The sequence below is a fragment of the Heliconius melpomene genome, chromosome 5 (assembly GCF_056956725.1).
Source record: "Heliconius melpomene rosina isolate 202511_hmr_F chromosome 5, ASM5695672v1, whole genome shotgun sequence".
Classification (NCBI taxonomy): domain Eukaryota; kingdom Metazoa; phylum Arthropoda; class Insecta; order Lepidoptera; family Nymphalidae; genus Heliconius; species Heliconius melpomene.
Genome location: NC_140393.1, coordinates 8,499,302 through 8,514,781, shown reverse-complemented (window position 1 = coordinate 8,514,781; position 15,480 = coordinate 8,499,302). Strand labels below are relative to the sequence as shown.

Genomic DNA, 15,480 nt, shown 5'->3' with positions numbered 1-15,480 from the left:
TTGTGTATAGTTTATATAAAAGAATCAATTAATTTACATTGTTAAATTAATATTTTTTCCTAAAAAAGAGTAACAAGAGTAATGTAATACCAAATTGTGTTAATTAAAAAAATGTATTTCAATTATTAAAAGTTTTTTTTAATGTCTATTATTTCAAAACTAACAAACCCAAGGCATATAATTGTTACTTTAAAATGAATGTATGATTTATGTATGATATATGTATAGCTACACGTGTGTTTTAATACTATAATTTTATCCTTACGTTGTTTTCACTTGCCCTGAGCAGATCCTTTTATAAAAACAAAAGAGAAACATTCTTTATGAATTTGTACATTGGACCTTCAAGAGAATAAAGTCACTATACATTATTTAATATATAAAGAAATTGCTTAAATAAATTAATATTAATTCAATCACATATACTTTTATTGTTTTATAGTAATATATAGCGACTTTTTTGAAGCATTACATGCAATGATATGGCAATAGCGCAGTGCTCATGCCATGCAGAGGTGCTAAACTAAAAATAAAACAAAAAACAAATAAAAAGACGTAATTTATTTTTCTATCACATTAAATCGGTTATTACAATATATTTTAACCATAACCTTTGGATAAAAAGCGTTTCCCCCTCAAATTAAGTACTTATCAAGTAGAGATTCCGGATTTTAAACATTCGATTACATATGATAGTAATAGGTACAAGACATTTTGTTCTAGAATATTCTATTATAATAAAAAGTAGTAAGTAAAAGGAACATAGAGGGCGACACTAAAATCTCAAGAAGTACAAAATCACAATAATACCTTAATTAAAACACGATAATGGAGCTAATAAATATTTGTTCTTAATATCCGTGGTCTTACAGGCGTACCTGCAAAAATTGGTGCCTCTTTGAAATACTTTTGAAAAAACAAAAAAATGTATAAAAAATTTCACCGACACCTTAAAGTTTCTTCCCCAATATGTTAGTATTAAACGTGAGACGGAAAGTAATACAAAATAGTACAATCATTTTGCAACCAGAGACGTACCTTAGTGTATCGATAAAAAGCAAAATAAAATAAAAAAATATAATTTTATATGAAAACATACAGGCATAACTTTTTAAATTTTAATATATGTATATAATTTGTTATTTAAATTATAATACGTCACTGGATGAAAATAAATTATAAACTAAACATGGCTACAAATTTTAATACAATGTGTGGAATTCATATCGACTTTCGGTATTGAAACAATTAATTTTACAGTTGGATGTTTAATAATAAATAAATTGAAATAAAATAGTGTAATAACCTAGCGTACATCACTAACACAAATTGTATACACATAAAGCACACGAAATATATATTTTTTATAAAAAAAACATGCGTAAAGGCGTAAAAACGATTTGAATATTTAAGTGAAATTAAAGCCTTGTGCATAAAGTAATAGCGTATATAAAAATGCAATCTAGCTACAAGAAATAAAAAATTAAAATAAACAATCGAAAACCTTAAATCGATTCGTGTGTTATCACATTTTAAATGTGAATATCGATATTATTATTATTATATAACTTTAAAAAGAAAATAATTTATTATTATAATAAAAACTACAATTTATAAGTACTCGCAAACATAAGTACTGTAAATAAGTAAGAACGCGATAACTCACACGTTGATATCGATAAATAAATTTATTATTTAAATTCGAATAATTAGGAATGACTAATGTCAAAAATACATCTAACACTGAAAGGTAACATGCAACATAGGAGAAAATTATTCTATATAGGCCCTTCCACCATCTAGTGGTTAGAACCATGCCCTCTAAGGAACATTGCAATCGGTTATTGTAGATTTAATCTCAACGTTTTAAACTATCTTTACTAGAAAAATAACTTCCAAAACCCTTATTATATTGCTATAAATTTAATTTTTAAATACCTTTTTGTTTTATAACCAATAATCCAATTGCAAATCTCCTTTACATGTAAATGCTATTCATAATTAATAGGAAGGTACCAAAATCCCATCAAAGTTTGCGACAAGCTTAATGTAACGATATTACATCGTGATACAAATCGATATGTCGCATAAGTTCCCACTAGGGATGGGCTCAGATTTAAACAACAGTGAACCTTCCCAAATATATAACTAATACATCAATAAGTTAGTAATCGAAACGAGATTGAACATTGCACGTCACTACTCCATTCAAGTTAAGTGAACATTATTTTAACACAAAGTGTAACTAATAGCGAAGCGTATGTTAAAATCTCATTTCTTATAAGGTATTGTCTCGCTATCCGCCTTACACCTTTACCCCATTACCCCAATTTATCCCAAAGCATTACTACCGGGTCGAGTAAAAAAACGTTAATTTGTTAGATTACATTACAAGAAATGAGTTAGCAACTTAACATTGAATGGACATTATTGTTTATTTCACTATGTTTACTATAAGTGTGATATAAAACTATTTAAAATGATATTAGATTACAAAATTTAACACCAAGAGAAAAATAGTTTTTTTTTATAAGGTTTATCAAAAAGCTCTTAGTTTTTATAAATAGTTATCAGCGATTATATTTTATTTATCAAATTTTATATTATCCTATACAAAATATAATATTGAAAAAATAAATGACTTTAAATATTATGACAAAAAAATATAATTTAGATGAATGAACCAAGAAAAAAAACATTCAGCCTGTCATTATATATATATTTTAAATTTTCGACAAACATAGTAGGCCATACAGCCTAACGGGAACGCTAGGCTGCCTGTACAAGTGTACCAACATGACAAAAGTGACAGGAGCTGTCAAACGCAAGTGTCAAATGCAATGCAAGGTCCAGTCTCGTGGGTAATCACGCGAGCAACTTGTCAAAGTTATATTGTCGTTCGCTTACTCGCGTGAGGGACGTCTCGGCGACCACCTCCTTGCCGCGCAGCAGCTGGCGCGCCAGCTTCTGCTTGTTGACCGGCGATCCTGAAAATTGTTTTTACTTACCGTTGTTTACTGTGGAAATATTTGATACCCTAACGCTGTTTTTTATTATGAGTGTATATTTGTATTAATGTTTTGTAATAGGAATTAATGTTGTGACTATGAAATCCATACATAGTTTTTGAAAAAATAAATATTTTAACATAAATAAGAAATAATAATGTTCATAATATGCATAGCAACACTAATAATATAGGCATAAGCTTAAAAATATTTTGTTATGTAAGTATATGTCCCTAAACCTTTATTAGTATGAGATGAGAAAAAACATTAAAAATAATGCTAGGATTAATTGTTTTGTATTAGCATGTTAGTGTAGACAGCATAACCTTACCTTGGGTTAATAAAACAAAATTTTGTAAAAAATTTATATTACAAATCATACATCAGCAAAATTTATATAATAAGAAGTTTTTTAATTTTTTAATACTAATAAGGCATTATTAAGCCTTTTTAAGTGGCTTTAACGCCATAATTGCTCTAAAACTATATGGCTAAATAATAAGGTCCAATATACAAGAAGCAAAAAATGCGCAAAACAAAAAAAAAATGAAATAAAATTAAATGACATGCAGGAGCAGTGAAAAAAACTTAAATAATTGAAATTTTCATATAAATGAGAAAAAAGACGAGATGCATAATGTACATACAAAAAGAATTTTTAGTAGATGGCTGAGTAAATTCGTAAATTTTTATGATTCTTAAAACGAAATAAAAAATTACAGAAAGAGTATAGAGTGAAGGTTTAGTCAGCTTTAGACCCAAATTACTGTACTAAGTTGTGGCGTTAAATATTGCGCCTCGTCTTATAAATAATCGCAAGGTTTAAACTCAAACAATATACGATTTTAAATAAAATTGTAATATATACATAAAATTTTAAAAATATACTCAAGTTAAAAATTGTTCTTGTAAGTACATTAGGTGACCTAATAGAATGGATTCGAGGATAAGAAAATACTTAGCTAACATTAATTTTGTTTACCAACATTTTGATAAATATCTTTGTGTAAACAAACTTTGTCTTTCTAAACTAGAAGTGGATAATATTTTTTCCCATTTTTGGGTCACAATAGCAAGATATATTCATTTCTTTGTATTTTAACTCAATATTCAACTAGCCGTTAAGTAAAATAAAACACGACACGAAAAAATTTTGAAATACTCATATATCAAAAAATATACACATAAATATATATATATATATATATAAATTAAAATATTATATAAAAAAGACAATTAGAAAAAAAATAGACAAACATACAAAGAATTTTAACGAAGCTGCATAAATTATTTTTTCACATACAAAAGTGAACAAAAAAATGTAATATTTATGTATTTACTTACCAATATAACTAAGCATAACGGGAAGGAAGATGAGTCCGTGCGCGGCGCCGATCAGTACTATGCCCAAGTACATACGGAAATAGAACACCTGGGGGGAAAATATATTATTATTTAAAGATAAAAAATAAAGAAAAATAATCAGTTTAATGGTTTTTTCCCAGCACTCTGTTTTTCGCTTTTCATTTAAATTCCAGCCATTGCATTTAGAGAGACCACTGTGTTGAATGTGTCCCACAAAACAACTGAATAGCCTCTCTAAATTTTATCAATGCGATTCTGAACAGCAGTGACAAGCATATTATTTATCCGACTGTAGGATGCGAACGAGTAAAGGAAGAGCACACAATGATTCCTTCAAAATTTGTTAATGCTGGACCATACAAACACCTCTGGACCAAAAAACAAATAAAAGAAATCCTGAAATACCTGGAAGATCTGGCTATTGGCCGTGCCTAGCACGATGATGCCCCCAAACTTGGTGAGCGTGATGCCAGACAGCACGGAGGAGCCCATGGTGGAGAGCGCGTGCGAGGCGCGCCCCACGCGCCCTCCCGCGCCCGACACGCTGAACGAGTGCACCAAGTGCGAGCAGAACTCCACCGCTATGCCCACCGCCATCACCTGGACACCAAAAGTATGTTTTCTTTACATAATATTAAGTAGACAAAAAATTGTTTAGAAATTTTATTTACATTTTAAACAAATCCATATTATTTTAAGAAAATAATAAAAAGAGAATTACAAATATGGTTAAATGAAGACAATACTGATATACTTTTATAACCATATTAGAGATTTTTTTTCTATTAATATATGTAAAAATTCAAGTCAAGACGAGACAGTACAGCGACATTAAAGTCATAATTTATAAAATAATAGATTTTTATATTAATGATTGAAACATATTTAGCCACTTACCAAATTAACCAATGACACGGCATTCAAACTAATACCCCACCAGTACATTAGGCCGCCGAGGTTTACGACAATCATTGTTATAGTTATTACTACCACCTGGAATCATGTATAATAATACATTTGTATGATTATAAATCCAACAAAATATACATATATTAGCGTAATAATTGTTAAAAAAAAACTAAAATTGCTCTTTTAATTTTAGTTTAAAATACACTAAATAAAAAAAAGCCACAGCAGAGACGCAGCACATCGCCGGACTACACGAAGGTTGTGGGCCAAATTGAAATTTGAAGGTATTTATTTTCTCGCTCTAATAAAAGGAAAAATCGTGGCGTTACTTTCCGCTACACAACAGGCAATGGCTTTAAAATTGAAGCAAAACATGGAAACTGCGTGTCCTAACACTCTGCCCACCCTGCTATATGCAGGGTACAGCATGAAACGAAAAAAAAAATATCTCTAACTTACCAAAGCCGAAAACAAATCGAATCCCATCAACACAAATGTAACAATGAAAATAGACAGAACAGAAATGCCCATCGACTTCAGTGTATCCGGCCACATAGTTAAATACTGTTCATAGAACACGTAGAACACAGAGTATGGAAATACTGTAGGTGTGCCAGGTTTTCCGGCTTCCCGTAGTGAACGTTGCAGTGTCTCTGTCAGGTTAGCCGCTACTGAGCGGGCTGCACGGAGGGCGGTGTAGTAGTCTTGACTTGTTTTGAGCACTGTGTGGTATCCTGTTGAAATATATATTAAGTAATTGTACTGCATTGTATGACGTATACTAATATAATTATTATTTAAGTATATTAATATAATTTTATAATAACCTCAAATATAAAGAGTTTTTACTATAATTGTGATAATTTTGTTTGATGCAATATATTTATTTCCTTAAATATTAAAAAAAGTAACATAACAAACCTTTAATGTAATTCAAATTAACAATTACATGTCTAAATAGAAAATAACATAAATCAAATTACAAAACGAGATAAAAAAAGAATGTATGTAAAGTACACTCTAAACTTAATAACAAAATGACATCTTAACATTGGTTTCAAATTCACAGATACAAAACTGACATAAATATTAATTATCAAAACAAACCTTGATAATAAGTAGCACCAATTTTAGCCTGACTCCTATTAAACATATTATAGTTGACTGCGTGTCCGTAGGCCGCGTGGCCTCCCTTCACGCAGTTGAGGCTGGGATTGTCCTGCAGGTAGAAGGGCACGTAATGCTGGAAGTCTGACGGACTTGGACGCTCTTCTGGACCAAGTAGAGGTATGTTACATTCTTTACAAGTAGCTGAAATTAGAGATATATGTGTTAAAATCGTTCGTCATTTTATTCAGTAGTACTCATTTAACATTTATTTACTCTGAACGTTATAAATCAACAAGATTTTTAATTATCACTTTTACCAAGTATAGAATGTAGGTGAGTAAGATCTCGTAAAACTTAAACAAAAAGAACTGGGCGACTTGGAAGTCTTTTATTACCCCCTTCCATAAAAAAACTTTTTACTATTGGGTACCCACTCATAAAATCTTTGAAGTCTCAAACCCACCATACCAGAGGGCAAGGATAGAGTCAACTCATTCTTCAGGAATCCAGGGCAGTAAGTTTGTGAGGCAATTAAGAAATCGATGGCGGTAGTTCGATATAATAATTATGTGAACTGCCAGGCGAATGCCACCTCAATCTAACTGAGACCATGCACTACTGCAAAGTGTTCGAAATGTTGGGTTTCCAAAATGTATAATACCAAATATACGCGATTAATCCGGCTAAATAGTTCCATTTAAAATGTGTAATACTCAAAATCAAAGAATTTATTATAAATAACAAACTTACATGTATAATCATTGGGACAGAAGCTAGAATTGGTTGGGAAGTATTTACAACAAGAGGGCAAAGAGGCCCAATCGAAGAAGTCATCCAGCCAGGAGTTGGGCGCTTGAGCTATGTACGTCACGTTCGACATGCGGTAAGCTGAAAAAAAAAGAAAAATTAAATAAATAAAGTTAAATTTATATATTAAAGAAAAAAATATTAGCATTTTTAAATAAAAAAATTATATTTTTTTAACTCTAAATATTATGTAATTTTTTTTTAAATAATGCTTCAGGAAATTAGACCTACATCTATTTGGTTTCAAAGAAAATATTTGTGTCTCAACATTAACATATATAAATAAATAAATCCAACCAATAGGTGTAGACCATACCCGGAGGCGTTGTGTGTCCATTTCGTAACCAAAACAGCGCTTTGTATTTCCGAAATCAGGAAAATATAAGAATTTTTTTGACAGACAGTATTCATCCTCACAATAAAATAAAAATTCCAAATACAAACCTGTATACAATTGCATAGCAACACTATCAGGCCTACAAAACCTAGTACCGCAGACCATATTCTGAACATCCTTGTCCGAATAGTCCATTTCATCTGTCACCACAAAGTAGACTGGGGGGCCAATGTTGAGATACTTATTGAGATGCTGGAAGTATTTCAGTTGGAAACTGTCCTGAGGCATTGATAATTCTTGGTCGAGACCTATGTCTATGTGTGGGGCGACCTAGTGGGAAAGAAATTGGAATTTAATGTAGTTTAATTTTGTAATAATGAAACTGACAATAGAAACCTTTTGTAAATGTAGAAACGGTGGAAAATATTTTGCTCAAATTTTTGGAAAATTCTGGTTTAAAGATTATAGATAAATGATAAATTATCAATAGGTCAATGTCACTGAATTAATTTTAACTAAATTAAAATGGAATAATAATAACAAAACATTAATAATATTACTATATATAATTTATATATATAAAACAATAATATAAAAAGAACCCTATATTAAAAATACTCACAGCAACGGAACTGCACAACCACGCAAAGAATATAATCATAACGGCGGCTCGTACTTCCCGTTTCATCAGGAAGGGGACGTACACGTAACGAAAGAGGTTGTAGAGGCCGCCCTCGCCCGCCGTAGTGGCCTCTGCCTTCGTGCCTGACACACAGCAGAATACATCGAACCTGGCGAGTTAAATATAATATTTAAATGTTTGTACTAATTTACCAATATCGTACTAGTGAATCACTATATCATTTTTTATATACATTAAATACTACAGTAAGGCAAACTACACTAAGGCAATTCCATAAAATAGCCATTCTATACCAATTTTATATGAAAAAAATACTTTATATTGATATATTTATAAATTGATTCAAATAAAAGAAACATTAGATGCTGAGGGCATACATTCAAATCGATTAAGACCTTTCTGATATTAGCGTGCACAAACGCACAAAGAGACATATTGACAAATAGAGAAAAAAATTAAACATCATTGTTGTTTGTTCTATTACATTGACTGCTTTAACAAAAGAGATTTTCTCATACATTAAATGCTGCCCTTTTGATTATTTACTTCCTGAGTGTTCAGAAAGCCTAACTTCAGAGTGGCCACGACTCGTCGACCATACTGTAAATTAGAACTACCCACCTATTATCATTCTGTCGTCTCGTATCCAAGGAGAGCAGGGCCACAAAACATGTGACCTGCAGCAGGAAGTCCACCAGGAGAGCAGCGCCCGCGTAGAGTGCAAAAGCGCGCACCGCCGGCATGTCGCTAAGGGCGCCCAGGAAGAAGCACACAGATTCTGATACTGACGTGAGGAACATTGAGGGGCCAACTTGACCTAGACTGTGAAGTCGAACAAAAACATATATTATATTAATTACATTTTAAATCATAATTATATTTATATTTATTTTATAACAAGAGAGAGAGGTCGGCGGTCGGTCGTCGGTTGTGGGGCGGAATCCTACTTGCAGAAATTAATTATTTATTTAATATTTTTATTTCACTCTTGAGAGAGAGAGAAACAAAGACTAAGCGCGGCGTTGAGTTCCACCGCTCAAATTTCAAAAATTGAACAGAAGCTCAAATTTCAAAAATTGAACAGAAGTTCAGGAATGGAGAATGTCTTAATACAACGTTCTCTCTGCCTTGATATATGCCGAAAACAGCATGAAAATAAAAAAAAACGATAAATAAAACCACTCACGTTCTTCCAATATGCTGTGCAACTGTTTCATCAGGTCGCCTCGGCTCCCTCTGACTGGTCTGGACCAATATGAAGATGTTGTCAACTCCCACTGCTAGTACTAAGAACGGTATCACTTCCACTATTATGAGGGTAGCTGAGACCCCACAGAAACCGAATATACCTATTGAACAGACCACTGAGGCGAGGACTATTAGGACACCTGGGAAGCAAAATATTTTGTTGTTAATATATATTTTTTATTAGTTTTATTAGATTGTTTATTGATTTTTATTTTAAATTTAAATTATATTGTAATTCAACAAATTATAAGTCAACAATTAAAATAGTAAAAAAAGTTAGAACAGATATACAAACAAACCAACTGACTATAATTAATCTATAGATAGATCTATTGCTCATCATGTCTTCTGTAGAAACAAAGGATATTAGTACAAAAGATAAGAACCTTGCTTAAGTTACTAGTGAAATGCAATTAAACAAATCTCTTCTTACCATACAAATTAGAGAAGTGATTTTATGTTTCACTAATATAGAATTTTTTTATCAAATTTTAAATTTACTAATGAAAAAAACAAACTAAACAAATACAAAAAGCATCATACCTCCCAAACCAAGAGTAACTTTGCTATCAATAAGCAGCCTCGAAAACGTAGTATATCTCCCCAAAGATATAGCAATATACGCAAACATTATAAAGTACGACACGAGTATAGTAGATACGTCAGATTTAGATTCTCTATCCAGTTCGTCTTCTATGGAACGTTCTGAAGTATACGCTATGTCCATGTAAGATGGCATTTCATTCGCTGTGTAGTTCTTCATGAAGTTTATGAATGTTTTCTCCCATTCTAACGCTGGTTTTAACTGTAATAAGGAATGATTTGAAAAATAATTTTGATTGTTTAATTTATAAAAAATATATTTTATAATACTTTTCATCATCATATACAAATTATTTTTATATTACCCTTAAAATGAAGTTTAAAAAAACTTAAAAAAATATACAAAAATACCTTATTTTTATCATGATGATTGTTAACAAGGAACGTTAGTATAAGAGCATCGGCACGATGAAACCGTGACTGCTTTGTTAGAGGCTCTCCCGGGGCGAGGAATCCACCGAGAGCTACTCCAGGCAGGACCGGACCACCCCACACTGACAGACACATGTAGGGGTTGCTGTGGATATGACATTTTTTAAATTTCATGATGTGTATTATAGATGTATGTGATTTATATATATGTATATATATGAGCTTGTGTGTCTATAAAATAAACAATAAAATTAAATTGTGGTGTAACACATTTTTTTACAACATATGTCTGAAGCCATTTTTTAACTTTGCTCCTTGGGAAAAAAATATAAAATGATTTGAAATGAACAATAGTCGCACGCATTGTCTGGACACTGGGTTCCCTCTGCCTACCCTAACAAAAAATAATAATAAGAACACTTAACAGCCACTACCCTCTCTACCTACTCCGCCAAAAATATAGTGAAGCTAACAAGAGGATAGAGGTAAAAACACTGACAACGCTGAGCTGTTTCGGGTCGAACAGGGTAAACCTATCAAACCAGAGGCAAAAATAAACATTCAATACTCACTGTGCACAAGTCAAAACCCGCGACAAGTATGCATTGTCCTCAAGATCATCAGTGACCTGATCCGGGTCGTTCTCCCACCAGCCCCATATGGATTGCACTGCACAGCGGTCAGGGGTCACCGCGCCCGTGAACGGAGATGAAAGGGGGGCGAAACATATGTCCTCGATTTTAGTTTCATTGCCTAAATCTGAAATGAAAATGTGTTTTATCATGGTTTATATATTTATTATATATATTATATTTATATATATAAATGTGTGTAATATATAAATAAATGTGTGTAAGCCGTATGTCACAGCATCTGTAAAAATTAACTATTATTATTAAATTAAAAATTACTTACTCATAATCCTATTCTGCAAATCCAACACATTCAAAAGGAAGGTAGCATTGAAGACGGGTCCAAAAGACATGACAGTATTATCCGGAGCAGTATATTCCACGTCGGGAAGTCCCTTAGCACTTATTATCAACATTTCAGTTCTATAAAAAGGCTCGAAATGGGAATCGAAATAGTCCCTTTCTAAGCGAGACCGAGAATTTGGCGCTGCCCATAATTCTACTGGGTTAGTGGTGACATGTACATATCTAATACCATGGCCAAGACCTACTATTACGCATAGACCTGAAATTAAATTATTTGGTTAGATAGTGTTTTTTTTATTTTAACTCATACAGAATTCTATTTATAACAAAATATAAACTAGTGGTAAAAATAGGAGCAAAAATGTGAAAACCCAATTTACAACCACTATGTTGGTATTTATTTTAATAGCTCCTATAATGTTTAAAATTATAGTAAGGCCGATACGTCATTTCCGCTCTGATGTGAAACTTTCTGTATTTTTTCGCATAGGGTACTAGAGAAGAAAATAATCAAAAATAATAAAAGATCTGCGCATCCAGCTACAGCTAGCTTCAGGGCGGCCACGACTCACCAACCGTACTGTATATGAATAGAAAATGAAAATTAATTAGCTTTACCGACAAATAGTACGATCCAAGGCTTCGACGCCATTATACAACCCCACCATTGGAAGAAATCCTCCAATTTAGTTTCAGTTTCCGCTCCCAGCCTTTCAAAGAATGTTGCTTCTTCAGGACTTTCTTGTTGTTCCGCCGTCCATCTTGTTGACGTTGGATTAGTCGCCATTTCTTGATTATTTTCTGACGCTACGCCTAAAAATATTCTAGTATTACTAATAGTAACTAAAAAAGTAATATTAAACATGTCTAATATATATACAAAGACAAAAATCTACCTATCCTAATTAATACTGAGACACAAAACTAAAAGATCTTATAGACATCATATAACTATAATACATTAAATAAATAAATTAATATAATCAACTTTATATAATAAATATATACATGGAATAAATGAAATACACTAAATAACATGCAAAAAATAAAAGAGAATAAAAATAGAGTTAGTAATAATTGCATGCAAAAATTCACTTAAATAATAAAGAACCATCAAGACGCTATATAATAACGCTACAGAAAGAACTTGAAAAAGATTTTTGAGATTGTGGGTCTTTTATTTAAAATAAAATGATATATCTATAATTTTTTTTTCACATAAAATTATCCCTATTACTTTTCTCTACAGATCTCTATTCTGTAGAATAGATGCCATTGTTACACCAGAAATCAAAAAAATATAATACATACAGTTTAAATCTAGTCACTAGGAAAAATATAGAAACTATATTTCCTCTATTTGATAAACAAAGTCTTTTCCCCTACCCAACCCTAAATTGCAACATTAGAAAGTAATAACGACAATGGCAAATAAAACCGATAAATTAATAACTGCCAAAAAGACCCAAAACCTTCATTTAAACAAACAAAACAAATCCACAATGTACACAAAATACATACTAGACCGATGGCTGTGCAGGGGGCTGGTCTCGGGGCCGCCTCGCCTCGCCTCCGCCGCGCGCGCCCACCCGTCTGTGCCCACACCGTGTTAATGTTACCGAAACCAGATGCCGACAGACTGACTTGTTATGTTTATAAGCTAATTGTGCTTAAGAATTTGGATAAGATAATATCCAACAATTTCTGAATTCTGGAGGCATTGCGTGTTAAGTGTCGGAACTCAACGCCGCGCTTGGCATCAACACCATAGCGAAGACATGAAAATATTAAATACTTCATTTCCTCGAGTGAGAATTGAACACACAACTCGCTTTCGCGTTCATAATATAAGATATAAGTTTAAAGTTCCTCCTGTATTTTAACTTAAACAATTTACTTTTTAAAGCCAGTGTGTCCGCAATTAATAATAATAAATTTAACTAAATATGAATAATATATGCATATCGTCATTGTTCCAAAACAAAAACGAAAGTAAAAAACTTATGTCCAATACTTGGAATTGAAAAACTAAATAAAAATGTTATTATGCAAATTGATAAAAGCGAAATTGACAAATTTAAATATTAGATCCGTTTTTGTTTCATAATCTCAACGATACATGCAAGTTTAGGTTATTAAATTATTGTCATTGGTCATATTTGGTGTAAATAGGTAGTGACAGGTGTGTATAGCTGTGTACATATTAATTTTATATTTTGCCAATTTGAAATGACTATAAAATTTTAAAAATTATTCTGAATATTGTATTATATATATATTTTATTATACAAGAGAGAGATACTCCGTTCTCGGCTATCCGCCTAAGTTATCTTTATTACTTATTAAGTGATCTTTAAGTAGTTTAATTTGAAACATATAAAATATATATTTTATTTTTTTATTTACAATAGTCAGAACAGCCTGTATAGTGTGTTTTCTTAATATTAGTCATAAATATGTGTAACAAAAAAGTGAATGTATATGTAACTTACCGTCTAAATCTAAAAAAGCGCTGCTTTTCAACAAAACTTGAAGTGTATCGTGATTAGTGTTTGTATTTCATACAATCTATTCTACTGGATGCAATATTCCTTCATTTCCGCAACCAAATTGTTAAAATAATAATGTATACATTATAAAGAATGTTATTTGTGTTAGAATAATATTTATAATATAATCATATTATAATAAAAAAATATATAAAATTAATAGTTAAACTTAAATGAATTTTATTTTTATAATAATTACATAAATGATTGATATTATTCTGTAAGTACTTAATTATTATAAAACACATAACCTAATATAACTTTTTAAATTTAATTAAATTAAAACTTCTCGCACAGTATAAAGAAAACAGGAATTATTAACATACGTTTGTAGTTGAGATTAAAAAATATTTAAATGTTTTTTTTTTCAAAAACCAACTTTATCTGTCACCTCTATCTCTAGCAGTCAATAAAACTATTCCAACCTTTTTAAAGTAACAAAAAAAATCTCTTTCTGACCGCTCACTTAAGTGACTCAACACCTTCAAAAGCTAACCAACCCTACAAACAAAACAATACTAACCAACAACGTTCTCCTGCTGATTGCAGCAGTACACACCGCTCAGGAACAGTGTGGTGAAGATGAGGAAGACGATGGCCATCACCACCGCGTACCCGTCAGCGCCAGAGATGCTGAAGGGTTGGGGCGGGGGCGGCGAGGGCGGAGGCGCAGGGCATGAGGCCTCGCAGTCCATGCACGAGCACCCGGGCTGGCCCTGTGAACGCAGGTTTACTTAATGTAAGTATTACATTGATTTTAAAGTTCTATTTTATCTATTAACATGTTTACGCTAGAAAAATATATGTCATTTTGATTTATATATCAATTTTCTAATAAAAAACATCTTCTTAAAAACAAACAAATCAAGTCCTTACATTTGATACCGATATTGTAATGCGCCATTTTGTTGCGGCGGCCATTTTGTATGAACAATATTTATAAGATTATGAGTAATTTCATTGTCATCAAAATTAAAGTCGTAATCCAAATTTCAACTCAATTGAACACTAGGAAATGGATCAAATAGAGATAGAAAGTTTTCCCATACACTAACACAACAAGTCAAACATTAGCTTGTCAAAATTAGACTCAAAATTTTAATTTAGTTAAACAATCAAATTAGACCAACATTGAATATACTTACCGCAGTACCAACATTACATGCCCGAGTAGACGGATTGTAAGGTGTGAACCCATCGACGGGCTCGTCCCCGCTAAGATAATTGATCTGGAAGGGCACAGCGGGCACGTTCACGTCACCCATGAAATCGAACCACTTTTGTGGTGTGCAGAATTCAGCACCATCACTCCCGCATAGCACGTCCAGTGCTTGCTGGTTGGTTGAGGGCATTTGTACCTGTAGTATATAAGAATAATAAGAGATAAATAAATATATATCCTCATAAATATTATCCAAAAATATATATCCTTACTAAATCTATACTAATAATAGAATGATAAACGGTTGATTTCACTTATTCGCCTCGTCCACTGTCATCAACCTCAACATACATGCCCTCTGGGGGATCCTAATGCTTTTTACGTGACCTTCCTCCAGTATCTTTGATACCTATTCTAATTTAAATGATA

The 15,480-nt window shown here is 31.9% G+C and overlaps 1 protein-coding gene across 6 annotated transcripts in view; it reads right to left on the bottom strand.

Annotated features, from left to right (window-relative positions):
* Positions 1-15,480, bottom strand: part of Npc1a (Niemann-Pick type C-1a) — a 49,126-nt gene that overhangs the window by 2,391 nt on the left and 31,255 nt on the right. The window contains exons 5-24 of one of the 6 annotated variants that reach the window (XM_085185546.1): positions 15,035-15,247; positions 14,413-14,605; positions 12,862-12,933; positions 11,959-12,153; positions 11,318-11,599; positions 10,975-11,161; positions 10,382-10,547; positions 9,971-10,232; positions 9,366-9,567; positions 8,801-9,001; positions 8,159-8,327; positions 7,644-7,866; positions 7,143-7,280; positions 6,390-6,593; positions 5,742-6,016; positions 5,271-5,366; positions 4,779-4,973; positions 4,353-4,440; positions 2,908-2,987; positions 547-878 (exon numbers count right to left, since the gene is read on the bottom strand). In XM_085185546.1, the coding sequence (XP_085041672.1) occupies positions 867-878; positions 2,908-2,987; positions 4,353-4,440; positions 4,779-4,973; positions 5,271-5,366; positions 5,742-6,016; positions 6,390-6,593; positions 7,143-7,280; positions 7,644-7,866; positions 8,159-8,327; positions 8,801-9,001; positions 9,366-9,567; positions 9,971-10,232; positions 10,382-10,547; positions 10,975-11,161; positions 11,318-11,599; positions 11,959-12,153; positions 12,862-12,933; positions 14,413-14,605; positions 15,035-15,247 (3,453 nt within the window). In that variant the 3' untranslated portion in view covers positions 547-866. Of the gene's footprint in view, positions 1-546; positions 2,988-4,352; positions 4,441-4,778; positions 4,974-5,270; positions 5,367-5,741; positions 6,017-6,389; positions 6,594-7,142; positions 7,281-7,643; positions 7,867-8,158; positions 8,328-8,800; positions 9,002-9,365; positions 9,568-9,970; positions 10,233-10,381; positions 10,548-10,974; positions 11,162-11,317; positions 11,600-11,958; positions 12,154-12,861; positions 12,934-14,412; positions 14,606-15,034; positions 15,248-15,480 lie in introns of those variants that run through there. The other 5 variants (XM_085185547.1, XM_085185545.1, XM_085185550.1 and 2 more) reach the window with 5 other exon arrangements.